General features: G+C 37.4%; 1 protein-coding gene across 3 annotated transcripts in view; it reads left to right on the plus strand.

Annotated features, from left to right (window-relative positions):
* The window catches only part of LOC149174844 (uncharacterized), a 185,616-nt gene that overhangs the window by 95,989 nt on the left and 75,039 nt on the right, over positions 1 to 14,588 (plus strand). Inside the window, exon 4 of one of the 3 annotated variants that reach the window (XM_089419426.1) lies at positions 11,262 to 11,365. In XM_089419426.1, the coding sequence (XP_089275552.1) occupies positions 11,262 to 11,365 (104 nt within the window). The remainder of the gene's footprint in view (positions 1 to 11,261; positions 11,366 to 14,588) is intronic. The other 2 variants (XM_089419427.1, XM_089419428.1) reach the window with 2 other exon arrangements.

Raw genomic sequence — 14,588 nt, forward strand, 5'->3', positions numbered from 1 at the left:
GCAGCACTCCCTTGATGTCTTTAGAGCAGCCCTTGAAAAGATTCTGAAGCAGCATTTTGTAGACATGCAAGCACCTTGGAGCAGATTTTGAAGGGCTCTGAAGATAACATCTAAAGCAGTATTGAAGTGCCTTGGAAGCCATTACTGGGATAGCCCTTAGAAGATCTCTTGAGCAGACTTGAAAGCCTGTTGGTGCAGATCTTGAAGACTTCTTAAGCAGGACTTCAAGTGATTCTAATGCAAGTTCTTGGGGATGATCTGAAGCCTACCTTGAGTACTTATAGAGGCATCTAGGGGACAGAGCTATTAGCAGAATTTGGAAGAGTCTTTGAGGAATTTTTGAAGGTGTTTAGATCAGACTAAGAGTCGGTTTAATCCTTGTATGACAGTTGACTATGTTTAATCCTTGGTTATTTGTATTTTGTTTTGAGTCTATGATCATGTATGACAGTTGACTATGTATTGCCATTGGGTACCATTTTGATATAATGGATTGGTTCATGAGCCTACTTTGATCATATGTTGTCTTCCATCTATATTATAATGCTATGTGTTTGGAAACATGAATGAAAATCTTTAAAATTATGTTTTTTTATAAAAAAAATAAATATTTAATGTATTTTTTACAACGACCGAGTCATTGAAATCGACTAGGCCGAGTCATTACCGAATCCTGGTCGGAGTCAGAGTCGATCCTCGGCCTGGTCGGAGTCCTGGTCCTGGTTGTAAAACACTGTTCTCAACTTGTCCCTCATTATTTCATCTCCATTGGGTCTACCCCCCATAGCCTGTTGTTAGGAGACAACTTAAACAGAGAGGTTGGGGATTAGGGTGACAACCCCCGACCTGAGTCGTTGTCGTAGTGCCTATACATTTTGAGTGACAACAGGTAGCACTTGTTATTTAATGGCACCCTTTAGCAACACGTACATGCTTTATTATTGGTCCATCTGAGCAATGTTCCAAACCTTGGTGAAGTGATACACTGCCCTTTTGGTGAAGAAATAGCCCAAATACCAAGGTAAGACCTCCACGTTCAATTAATGGGCCAGAGGTAAGTAAACTACGTACCCTTCTTCACTATTTTGACTGCTCCAACATACAGAGATTGACCGCATACTACCCAAAACTATGAATCGGTCCTTGACAGTCTAGAATAGAGGCTTCATGCCCCTTGAAGGCAATAAATACATATGTTATGAAGTTGTTGCTCCCAAACCACATAGACAACTAACAATCTTGGCCTTAGACAATTCGTATCAACATGAGACTTAGGTTCAGGCCTTCCCAACACACAAGAAGGGATTTCGGCTTGTCTCACTGGTATCTTTGGCCCTTTTACGAACTGTAAACTTGACCAGGATTGGGTGCTGTCCGTGTCCCCTTATTCCAAACGAAAATCGACGCAAGGCCCCATAAACTTGTTCAACAACAAAGAGTGGGAAGCTGGGTCTCTCCTCAACTCGAACTATTCAATAGCTATGCTCCAAAACTCGATTTCTCTGTGGGATGACTACCCAACAAGTTCATTCTTCAAATTTGGCTTGGTTGTTACTTGAGCTTGAGTCTTTGGCCCCACAATTTCTTCTTCAACCTGAAAGATGTTAAATGAAGAATAATAAGTCAGAGATTCAACTGATAACACCACTTCTAGCTCAAATCTCTGGAAAATCTTTTTCTCCTTTGAATTTCGACGGTGAAATCTAAGTGATTTCACTCTCAAATCTGACTAGGGTGTCTAGTTTCAACACTGAAGTTTGCTATGGTGGCTAGGGTTCCAAAACCCTAAGCATATCCTCAAGAAAACTCTCCAAGAGCTCTTCTCTCTAAAACTCAAAATGCACGAATGAGGAGAGTCTCCTTATTTTCCTTCTTTTATAAACTTAAGGTCACCTTTTCACCTTCTTTTTATTAAATTAACTTTATAAAGTCACTTTATGATATTTCTCTTATAAAGTTAAAGCGACTTTTTCACTTGCCTAGGGATATTACCCTTTCTCCTTTTTAGGCTTTATAATGTTTTCCTTAGGCAATTCAAGCCCCCTTTATTAAATACTTCCCCACTTTAGCCTACGGGAACCACATTAGGCTAGCGGACTCCGTTATAAGTCATCTAAGTGGCTGGGGACATTACATTTTAGCAACACCCATAATGCATGAATATCCAATGAAACCCTTTAAACCAAACTGCAATAAGAGTCCTTGGCTTTGGTCGGCCACCATATCTGACTGCTGATCTGTATACACCAAAGTCCAAGATCACAAACAGTCATGTGCTCTGCCCTCCAAGCTGACTCAAATTTCTTCTCAGGCTAAATGTGTGAACTTTTGTGTCTCTCTCCGCTGTTGTTATCATTGGTTATGCTTCACTGTAATGTGCAAGTATGTGAAATTGTTCCAGACTTTAGAATTCTGCCTCCAAATCTTTTAACATAGATTGTGAAAGATGTCAATGATGAAGGAAATCTAACACATGAGTCTAGGTGCTCCCCTTTGGCACACAAATATTGAGGCAACCCACAAGAAAACCAATTCATTCACATGTGCCAACCTATTCACCTCACATCCTTGGCACACATTTTGAGGTGGCACTAAGGGATTATTTGATCATGTGTCATAGGGTTTGGACTATCCACCTCATTCGTGAGTACACATCCCTAGCCCATTAGGGGATGCATTCCTCTAGAAGGTCTTACTAACACTTTGCATGAACTAATTCAGACCTTCCACACATTTGGAAGTGATTTGTAACTAGTTTGAGTTGGTCAAAGGAGGTCCACTTGCACATTATTTGAGGAGATAAGATGATTTTTAAGGTGGATCCATTTTCACAATTTACTAGGGTGCACTTTCTATGGTGGCTTCTTCATGGTTTACTTGGTCAAAGGTGGTTGGTTATAATGCACACATGTCAAGGGTGCACCATTATCTCTCCTGAAGGGCGAATTCATGCATGGATATTTTATTATGATGGTGATTTGAATGTTTACAAAAGGCAATGTTCCCTAGGGTGCATTCATCAAAGAGATATTCTAATTTTTTATTATAGGCAAATTTGTCCACAAGGCACAAGTACTAAGAGTTGAAATATGTAACTAGGTTCGGTCTTCATAATGACATATTTAATCATGATTTTATGTATTTGATGTAATGAGAAAAAATAAATTTATTATTGTTGATCTTGAGGCATGGGTTTCATGCTCAAGGGGAATGTATTTTTAGGTCAAGCACCCATTGAGTGCTTCTAGGTTTGTCATAAAGTCTATTGAGTCATTGTCATGTATTGCAGACCCATTTGGGCAAGTTACATTATGTAAAAGAAAATTATTCGAGTGAAGAAACCCTCCAAGGTTAAGTGCAGTCAACATGTCTACCTCCCAAACATGTCAATTTGGCCTATTTTCAAGGACTAGAAGGCTATATAAAAAAGGCTAGTCGACCAACTTGAGAGGAGAAGATACACCCAATAATCTCGACCAAGATCTCTGAAATCAACGAAGGAAGAAGAAGAAAAAGCGAAGTGGAAGAGACACTTTTTTAGGACTGTCTTTTGGCAATATCTCTCACATGTGCTCGCTGAAGCTAGGGCATCCCCTGCAAAACCTAAGACTAAATTACAGTCATCTCATGAAGTCGAATCTTGGTGCCAAAATAGCCTAACTTGAAGACCGAAGTCTTGAAAAGAATAAATCCAGTGAAGCGAGGGAGGAAAAGTGCCAAGATTGACCTTATCACCTCACACGTGCGAAAATTGTAGGAAGTTTTAGAAGGTCGAGAATTTCAGGAAGAGGAGCAGTCTAGTGTTGCAGGACCAAAGTAAGAAAAGAAGTAGAAATTGCAGCAGTTCTAAGTTAAGGTTGACTTTGTTTGACTTAACAAGAAGAAGGGCAGAGTTTGACTTGATATTGGAGGAGTTTTAGTCAAGGGTCTAGGTCTTGGAATTCGTCAATTGAAGATTCTATAAGAAGAATAATTCTTGTGGGTTTTCGTCTCAGATTGGAGAGGTTTTGGCTTTGGATGATCGCCTATATCTTGTGTCCTTTGTCTCATTGTTCTTTATGGTTTGGTAGCTGTTTGATGAAGAAAACACTAATAAGAAACAACTAAAAGAAGAAGGTAATTAAGATAAGTAAAAATACACCACAAACAATTATCAACTAAGAAAAGTCACCTATACTTGCTACCCCTAGATTTCTCAACATGGTATCAGAGCTAAGGTAACAAGATAAGGAAAGGATAGGCAAGGAAACTTAATAAAGGAAACTCAAGGATTGAAGCATGAAAGAAGACAAGACATCAAGGAGAACATTGAATCCTAAAAAAGAGCTACTCAAGGGCTGAGTTCAAGAACATCTCCAAGAAGACTTGATCAAATCCTAGGCTCTATTCCCTTACTAGATCCATTATGAAGGTAGCGGAGAAGTCTAACCTTCAAAGACCTTTTTAAAAGATGAATTAACTACAAGATGGAGCAAAAGATTGGGCTATATTACATAAAGGCATGCATACATATAGGGCATCGTTTCACCTACATCAAGACTAAGTAACAGTCAAAACAGAGGGCTACAAATGGCACAAGAGAAGCTTTGATGATCAAGCCAAGATATTGAAGGGAGATTTGCTATCTAAGCAAAGAAAAATAGTCATTCCTTAACATATTCCTGTCACACGTGCAACAATAGAAAGGCTCGAAAATCTCAGTCTTATTGCTGGAGGGAAGGCATAAATCTTGAAGTCTACCATCAAGATTTGTTGAAAGCAGATTTCATTGCATAGAAAAGCAAAAGTCTAGATTATTTACACCACTCCATGAAGTCAAACCTACAGTAACAATTGCAGATCCGAGATTCTGAGATCTCTCTATCTTTGTGATAACATAGATCTCATCTTCAAGATGTGTCCTTGTGACATCATTACTCTACTCTACTTACAAGTTCAAATCCTGTGGTGATCGAGTTCATGTGGCACAAAAAATGCAGTCACCAACCTCATATATATTCTCTGAAATTTGGAAGGACTAAGGAAGCCGACTTGAAGCAGTCCAAGTCATCAATTAAATGCTGGAATTGTATCATCACTAGAGACATTGTTACACTTGTAGCAATCAGTTTTGCGTGAAGACTTGTGAAGCTATAGAAACATTGATCCAAGGTCAGTAAACAAGGGCTCTGTGGCAATCATATACTTGAATGAAGGAACAAATGAGTACAATGAAGAATATCTCACACCAATGAAGATGGCATCCAAAATTGCAAGTCATCACAACAAAGGTAAGTAACCATAAGGTATGTATGGTATATTTTATGTTTTAGGGTTGGAAATATGATTCTAGGGTTTGTTAGAAATCTAGGGAAGGGATAAACCCTAGCATGACATAAAGAGGGAATAGAATCTGATCTAGGGTTTGAACTTTAGAAGCCCTAGGATGACCTCTTGATTGCATGAAAACCCTAGAAATCTTGGCATCATGTTTTGGTATTGTATTCTTTGCTTGGGGTGCTTGTTAAGTTATATTGCACGTACAAGAAGTAAAGATGGATGAGCTGATCCTTTGAGAAACATGATGGAAAGAGGGAACTATATGGACTCTTAAGATCCTCAGATTCTATTCATGATGTAGTTATAGAACTATGGATAGCTAGGAGAAGTAGAATCTTTGCCATGCTTAAGGAATTACAGTCAATATAGTATGATGGGATGCATCAGATTGAAAAGTGGCATCATAATAGCATACGATTGGAGCAAGAGCTCATGTAATCATTATAAGAAGCATGAAAGAGCTAAAATTGAAGTCTATGGTAGTTACCTATAGAAGGATGTAGCTCTTGGTAACCTCATTAGAAGCATAAGTAGTACTTACTGGAATAAGAAATTCATCTAGTATAGAGCTCGTCATACATTATTCAAAAGGAGCATTTGCAAGATGAGGATGATCATGATCCTCCATTGGAATCTTCATTGGAAGGTTCACCGATTTGAAGAAGCAAGTGTCTCGCCTAGAGTTCCACCTTGAATGGGATTCATGGGATGATGGTATGATGTCAAAAGAAGTGAAGCAGGTCAAGGTGATTGGAGTCCTTTCAATCAAGGAAGTTGTCGAGGGAAATATAGATGACCAAAAAGAAGAGATGAGGTATGTATGCTTGTATTTGATAAAATTGAGTCATCTCATATAGTTGCAGATAACATGGATAAATGCTCCACCTCATGAGCATGATCAAAAGAAAGGGATCTCCTCCTTTGGAAGGATGCATAAAGGCATGGTTCACATATTGACTTGATGAAATCAACATAATAAGTCCTCATATGAAATATAAGGTGGTTGACAAAATGAAGGAACTATGGATGGAAGTTCCTGAGAAGCAATATGCGAAGAAAGAAAGGAAAGATCATGAAAGATGCAACTATGGTCATATAGAAAAGGAAATCAACATCCAATGACTAGAAGAATTGGCCATGATATCTCCATGGGAAAGATATGAAGACCTTGGGAAAGTCTGGAAAGAAAGAAGACCCTTGACAATTGAATATCTTGGAGATGTGTCAATGTGTATGCAGGATGTTGATGTTACAACAAGTAGATGTCATGATGAAAAGACCATCAAAAAGGTATTTTTTGATATAATTTTGAACAATATCCGGATGGGCTATACAGGGCTACCGAAGGAAGATTTGTGGATGTCACCTACAACTGGTACTTGTGTGCTAGGATAAAAGATCCTAAAGGAAACATGATGTGGAAAAGGTAGCTGTATGAAGCAAAGCCAGATATGGACTAATGGATCACTTTCCTATAAAAGAAAGGATGAAATGATTGACATGATTCATGAATGAAAGTGATCGATGGTCGATATCCTACGAAGAAGTCCCAAAAGATGAAGGCTCCATATAAAAGAAGATGAAATTCATGACATCGAAATAGGGAGCTCTACAAGCAACTAATTGTCCCATGATCTCCACCTAGAGAGTTGCTTGAAGCAAGTCCCTAGTTAAGAGGGAGCTTGGGTACATGCCTCTAATGGAATGGGTTGGTCATCCCTGGTTAAGAGGGAGTGACAGATATGGTTTTCTACTTCATGTGTCATGCACTAGACCAAGACTAACAACCGTAAGTCTTAGTAAAGGCCATGAGGAGAGATAGACACATCATTCTTGTCTTCGCTTTGGGAAGAAAGAATGGAGGATTGGGTAAGCATCTGGCATTTGATACTCTTTGAGGATGTGGTAGGGCATCCAAGATAAGAGTAGTCATAGAGGACCAAAATTCTTTGAGGACTTGGAATTCAAGATAAGAATAGTCCTACTAGAAGGACATACCCTGAGAGAACCCGAGTGGGGTATGTTCCTCGAGAGACAATGATGAAGGTGTCTATAAATCATTGGTCTCGCTAATAATGTGCTATGATCTTGTGGAAGGATAGAGCTGTTAGTCAAGGCCTTGTTATGTAACAATGTTGGATGACATGATGCTATACAGATGGGTTACCAATCCGACTCTTCTTATAAGAATTCTGTTGAAATATGTAACTAGGTTCGGTCTTCATAAATGTATTTGAGTCACAATGAAATGTACTTATCAAAAGAATGAAGAAAACATTTTTATTATTATTTTTACTTATTAAAGCATGGGTTTCATGCTTGGGTCATCATGTCTTAGGTCAATGCCCCATTGAGGACTTTTAGGATTTATTCTAAGTCATCAGAGTCATTGTAAATTAAAAGAGACCCTTCTTGGCCTTTCCAATTATGTAAAAAGAATTATTTTTGAGTCAAAAATGAATTTGGTCTCCTCCACACCAAGTCGGCCTCAAGAAGAGTAATTCGACCTTCCCTGGAAGGCTATATATACAAGGCGCTTCGAATTCATTTGGAGTATCTCACTCTCTCACACATAGTTCGATATCTGAAGCTAGAAGCTACGAAGTTGGAAAAGGGCTAGGAGAGATGGAAAGGAGTGTGAGTTTTTGGAGGAAGCTAGAAGACACCAAGATCGAAATTATGGGACAACTCTCTCTCACTTCTGAGGTGTATTAAGGGAGATCAGATTTTTCCTAGTCTAAGTCGAAGCTGCTGCTACTACTTTGTCGAAGCTGCTATTGATGCGGCAAGGTCGAAGGGTTATCATTTGCAAGAAGGATTGAGGGCTGAGTGTTGTGGAGGAAGTCTTTGTCTACGCCAAAGAGTCTTGGATTATTTTGAGAAACTATTGAAGGAAGAATTGTTGATTGGGTTTTCCCCTAGATAGGGGTTTTCCCCTAGCTGTCCTCCTACATCTGTTGTCCTTGTGTTATTGTTTTGATAATTGATTGATGAACTAAAAGATAAAAGAAGAAAATAAAGATAAAGGAATCACAAGTAATTATCTATATAAGAAAGTCTTTTTGCCTTTTTGATTTTCTAACAAATTCTATAGATTGAGAATGTACAAGTACTTTGTATGGAGTATGAATACCTCCCTAGTTAAGAGGGAGTGTTGAAATATGTAACTAGGTTCGGTCTTCATAAATGTAATCATGATTTTATGTATTTGATGGAATGAGAATTTTTTTTTTTTATTATTGTTGATATTGAGGCATGGGTTTCATGCTCAAGAGGAATGTATTTTTAGGTTAAGCACCCATTGAGTGCTTCTACGTTTGTCATAGAGTCTAGTGAGTCATTGTCATGTATTGAAGACCCATTTGGGCAAGTTACATTATGTAAAAGAAAATTATTTGAGTCAAGAAACCCTCCAAGATTAAGTCAAAATGCATGCAACATGTCAGCCTCCCAAACATGTCAATTCTGCCTATTTTCAAGGATTAGAAGGCTATATAAAGAAGTCCAGTCGACCAACTTGAGAGGAGAAGATACATCCAACAATCTCGACCAAGATCTCTGAAATCAATGAAGGAAGAAGAAGAAAAAGCGAAGTGGAAGAGACACTTTTCTAGGACTGTCTTTGGGAAATATCTCTCACACGTGTGGGCTGAAGCTAGGGCATCCACTGCAGAACCTAAGACAGAATTACAGTCATCTCATGAAGCTGAATCTTGGTGCCAAAAGAACCTAACTTGAAGACCGAAGTCTTGAAGAGAATAAATCCAGTGAAGCAAGGGAGGAGAAGGGCGAAGATTGGCCTTATCACCTCACACGTGTGAAAATTGCAAGAAGTTTCAGAAGGCTGAGAATTTCAGGAAGAGGAGCAGTCTAGTGTTGCAGGACCGAAGTCAGAAAAGAATGGAGAAATTGCAGCAGTTCTAAGTTAAGGTTGACTTTGTTTGACTTAACAAGAAGAAGGGCAGTGTTTGACATGATATTGGAGGAGTTTTAACTTTTAAGTCAAGGGTCTAGGTCTTGGAATTCGTCAATTGAAGATTCTATACGAAGAAAAATTCTTGTGGGTTTTCCTCTGAGATTGGAGAGGTTTTGGCCCTGGCTGATCGCCTATATCTTGTGTCCTTTGTCTCATTGTTCTTTATGGTTTGGTAGCTGCTTGATGAAGAAAAAAGTTAAAACTAATAAGAAACAACTGAAAGAAGAAGCTAATTAAGATAAGTAAAAATATACCAGAAACAGTTCAAGTAAGAGAAATCACCTACGATTGCTGCCCCTAGATTTCTCAACACCAAGTGCACGCTTGTTGGAGGAGGTATTTTTTATTGGTTATTTGTCAAAAGGCTCCTAGAAGAAGCGTTATAGTCAAGACACTTGAAACGTGTCTGCATATCGAGAAGAGCACTCTCATGAGAGCTACAACCTGGGCATTTCACATCTATTTTTGGAAATTTGCCCTACCTCTTTTGAGATGTTATTTCTTGAGTGTGCCCTTTCACAGGAGGAGGGCAAGTGGCACTATGCTTACACCTTGCATGAGTTTGGAAGATGACATGTGACTTCACATTCACCTTGAAATTTTTATTTCGTATTTTGCAAGGACATTGTAGTCCTAATTCGTGCACTTAGATATTATTGTAATTATTTTTATCATTTTAATGTAATTTTTCTCAGAAACAAAATAAGGAAAATAATATTCTTATTGTAAAGTGTTGAGCTGAAACGTATATAAGGGTCTGCTCACTCTTTCATCTGGCATGTTGGATTTGGGAGAAATCCCTTGGAGCTTAGTGCAAACCTTTTGGATGTTCTTGAAGGATCTACACAATGATATTGTGGGTAAGGATGTGTTTCATGTTTTTAATGCTTTTTAAATTTTGCTGAAGTATCTAGACATATGCTTTAGGAGAGAACTTGGTGTACTCCCATTTTTAATTTTCCGTTATCATTAAAATTCTGTTTATTTTTGTGCTTCCTTCTCTAATTATGGATTGAATGCACACATACATAATTCCTGATAGCTGTAATCTCCTTGAGTGTTGGGTATTGTCTATGCTTGTAATACCCTTAGTGTATAATTGGCTATTGTCTATGCTTGTAATACCCTTAGCGTATAATTGGCTTGTACTTTTCGGCCATATTGTCCTCTTTCCACCTTCAGGATAGCATCCCATTTGAGTTTTGTTATGACTATGTGTGTTAATGAACAAGACACTAATTTGCTTCCACCATTCACTTCTTTTCATAGCACCTTTGTACTCCATACCATGGAATTCTGGCAATCTTATTTAGGGAAATCCCCATTGAGCTGGAGCAGAGCTGGGCTAAAGTGCAGAAGGGAGTTGGTGGGGTGACAGTGGCCAACCTCATAGTTACACAAAGTTATCACAAAGGTGCTTGGGATTTTTACACTTGTGGGTGGCAGATTTTGTGATAACACAGTCTTTATGCTGGGCTGAGTTTTCTAGGGTTTTATTGATCAGGCCATTGTTCTTATAACACAATCACTGACACATTTGTTGGTATGAATGCCATTTGGGAGAGTCCCAATCTTGTTGATTAATTTGTGATGAACCTGTTATCACTGTTTTTGCAGGAAATAGGGGTACAATGCACTGTCACTAATAGGTGCTATGCAGACATACAGAAAATAAATGTTTTAGTATAAACAAGGCAACCACATGGTAGATGGAGTAGCAGAAAGCTATGCTATCCAAAAAGTTTAGCTTTTATCCATTAGATTCTGCATTGAACTAAAATTAACACATTCAATGAAAATGGTATTTCAGTGATTATAACTTTTAGGGAAAGAAAATCTGATCTTTTGAGTGATTAAAATCATGTTGGTTGCTCTCCAATATATCTTACTTTGAATTAAAGAGTATGATTAAATATTCTTGTTAAGGTGTATGGCTTATTTACTTGTTATGTTTCCTCTTTTAAAGCAGAAACCTCTTTTAAAGCAGAAACAAAGCCTGGGAAAATATATATCCCTCCTGCTATTGATTCTTCTCAGTGTGAAGCTCTATCTGTGCTGGAGAAGTTGCAGGTATCTTAGATTAATCATTGCTTTTTGATTTTCGTAAATGTGCAAAGATTTTATTTTTTGTATAGAGATTGGCAGTTCCTATTACAGTGCATATATTCATTGTTGCAAAGAAATTTCCTGTAGCATTTTATGTCCGGCTGAAAGAAAATCTTTTCTCCTCAGCTATGACCGATGAAAGGGAATAATGATAAGCCTAAGTTTACACTATTATTTTCCATTAAATATGTCAGGGTATACTATTTCAGATTCTTAGCATTTTCTTCAGTTAGATTACATTCACTACAAAATAGTATTATTGTTGTTGTTTCTATATGAAGTTTGCAAAAACATTGCTTCCTTTTGTATTATCCTGAAATATAAGAAACATGATTGTCTCAGCACCAGAGATTATATTCTTTCTAATGACGTAACCTACCTAGTCTGTCAAACAGAACACGTACATTCTGTTGGTATTTAGAACGGCACATGCCTTGCTTATAAACTCATTTTTTTACATCCACGAAATGTATGCTATTATTACAATTTCCTTTGGAAAAAACAGTATTATAATTTTAGAAAATATTTACTTAACATTTCCTACAAGTGGAACATTGAAACTCTTGACATTATGGCATTTATGATGACTATTTGATATATAAATCAACATATCTTCAGTGCATTTGAAGAATTTTATTGAGCCTAGTAATTTCTGTTTGACCAGTATTGAAGTACATGATTAGAAGCCTTGATTGAAGTGGTCCCACAACTATTTTTAACAAACGAGAATGTTTCTTTAAAATTATCCTAACGCAGGTTTACCGGCAACTTCCCCAATTGCGCCTTAAGCTTCATATCTATTATCTTTATTTAGTTCGTGGAAGTGGTAAATTTATGAGGAGACTGCTACTTTCTTGATTTTGACGAGTGTTTGGTAAATAACACTAAATTGAAAATTAGAACCTTTAAACAGACGTGCCTTTTGCACTGTTTTGAAAATGTATTTTAGTGATAAATTTAATGATAAAAATAAGAATTGTTACCTCCTGGATCTGCACATAAGATAAGTCCAATCTTCTAGGTACAAACCCTAGAGAAACTCTTGGATGTTCTACCCACTGATACCTCAGTAGAACCTCCCTTAACTTTAGGCCGGCTTTTCTTTGGCAGAAGGGGGGTTTCCTGAAGATCAGGTCACTAATCTGTCTGTTAACACAGATTTGAAAATCAGATCAGTGATTTGTGTCTTAAAAGATCTCATTTAAAATAAAAGGATGAGAGCACAAGCAAGCCAAGTGCCTTGCCTTTTGAGCAAATGGAATCAAAGACAGACTTCATGAAGAAGCTTATAATGTTGTTGGACCTTCTCTGTGTCCTCTTAATGTGGTTGCACCTAAACCAATTTGATGGTTCGTTCAGGTCAAACTATGCCATCAGGAGGCCATCATTGTTAGTACATATTGTCTTTTTTGTCAGATGACGGAAACGCAGAGCTATGGGTCAGAAACGGGTATGGATATGGATCTGCCATGCATATGGTTCTAGAAGGTATCTGGAATTTTCAAACTATTTCGAAACATTTTAGCTAGCCCAGGCTCGAATCTTGTGGTTTTCGGGGCAGATCCGACGACAACAAACGCATGAAATAGGAATTGCACAATTTATTGTTTTATTTTCTGCATTTTGGCAGTTTGTTTGGAAAAAATCTCATGGAAAATTGGGCAGCTTCTAAATACAATTGTTCTTTTGTCCATTGTAATAAGAGACAGAACGACAATGGAAAATATCACAGAAATTGAGCGTGGTCAACGAACACTGTGAACACTGTGAGCATGGAGACGTGAGTGAATGTGAGGGCAGTGGGACTGGACTGCTATGTGGGAGACGGGACAGTAGTGCTCGAGGGTGACAACGAGGGACACGAGAGCAAGGGAGACTATAGCATTGTGCGAAAGTGACGGGCTTGGAGCGCTGCGTTGTGCGAAAGTGACGGGCTTGGAGTGCTGCATTGTGAATGAATGAATGAATGATATTTTAATGTCCATGAGACTAAAAATAATCTATGGGACTACCAACCTCCCTATTTTTTGCCTTTTGCAATTCAATCCTTTTCTTACTCAAATTGATAATGAGCTGACCCAACCTTTAACAGTCCCCTCACTGAAAAGACAATGCTGAGGAATTGATGCTAACATACTACCATAACTGTCCCTGATGTCTCTGAAAGCATCACATTCCAAAATGAAATGCTTTTCCGATTCCACTGCCCCAGAAGTCCATACGGTTGAAAGGTGCTGTATCATGTCTATACTGTTGAAAAATAAAATGTATGTTTTGAATTTTTGACTCTATTTATAATTACTTTAGAATGTAGTTTATAATTATTTGTATATAATATAACTACAATTTAAATCAATATAATTATAATATTAAATATATTTAATGTGATATGTTCATTTAATAGTTAAGTATAGGTATTTCAAGAATATAAATTATAAATATTAAATAGTTTAAATAACTATTAATAATATAATTTATAGTTTAAAATAATATAAATTAATTTGAATTATAGTTTAAAATATAAAGTCATTTAGAAAAAAATAAATACAAATAAGTTTAAATTATAATTATTACTTGAATATTTAAAATATTATAGCTATCAAATATAGTTTTTCTTTGTTTTGTTTTTTTTTTTCCAGAGAAAAAATCGAACTTTCTATTAAGGATATAAAAAGTTACATACTATATGCACTGAAGCATTCTGTAAACTGTATGTTGATCGACTACACATAGAGTGTAAAGCTGAGCTGGTAAGCAAAAAACATATTTTCCGATCCCCATGTAGGCAAAATGAGCACTAATTCAATTTCCTGGACCTCCTCATATGTGAGGAAAACAGCCCAAACAGGAAACGAACCAGTTACTGTTCAGTTGTTAATGTTTTCATTCTTTTAAATGGCATAGTAAAAAAATACAGGTATTAATTGTCTCTTGCAATATCCCTGTTTACATTCCCCGAGTAAAGAAACTGAGGACCAAAAAACAATACAAGAAGCCAAAAAACAGGAGCAACTGGATACGTAGCTTCAAAGCACAAATGGAGGTTGATTTGACACACGGATCACATCTTGATCTGTTTCTCTTATGTTCCAGCCGTCCACAGCCTGTTGTAGACCCTCCTTAGATAGGAGGTTTGCAACCGTGTTCCGCTCCCTGTAAATATGGCACACAGTAATAGAATTAAAAT

The sequence above is a fragment of the Pinus tabuliformis genome, chromosome 4_1 (assembly GCF_031772625.1).
Source record: "Pinus tabuliformis cultivar Carrire ecotype Pingquan chromosome 4_1, CPIR1, whole genome shotgun sequence".
In the NCBI taxonomy this organism is placed as follows: Eukaryota; Viridiplantae; Streptophyta; class Pinopsida; order Pinales; family Pinaceae; genus Pinus; species Pinus tabuliformis.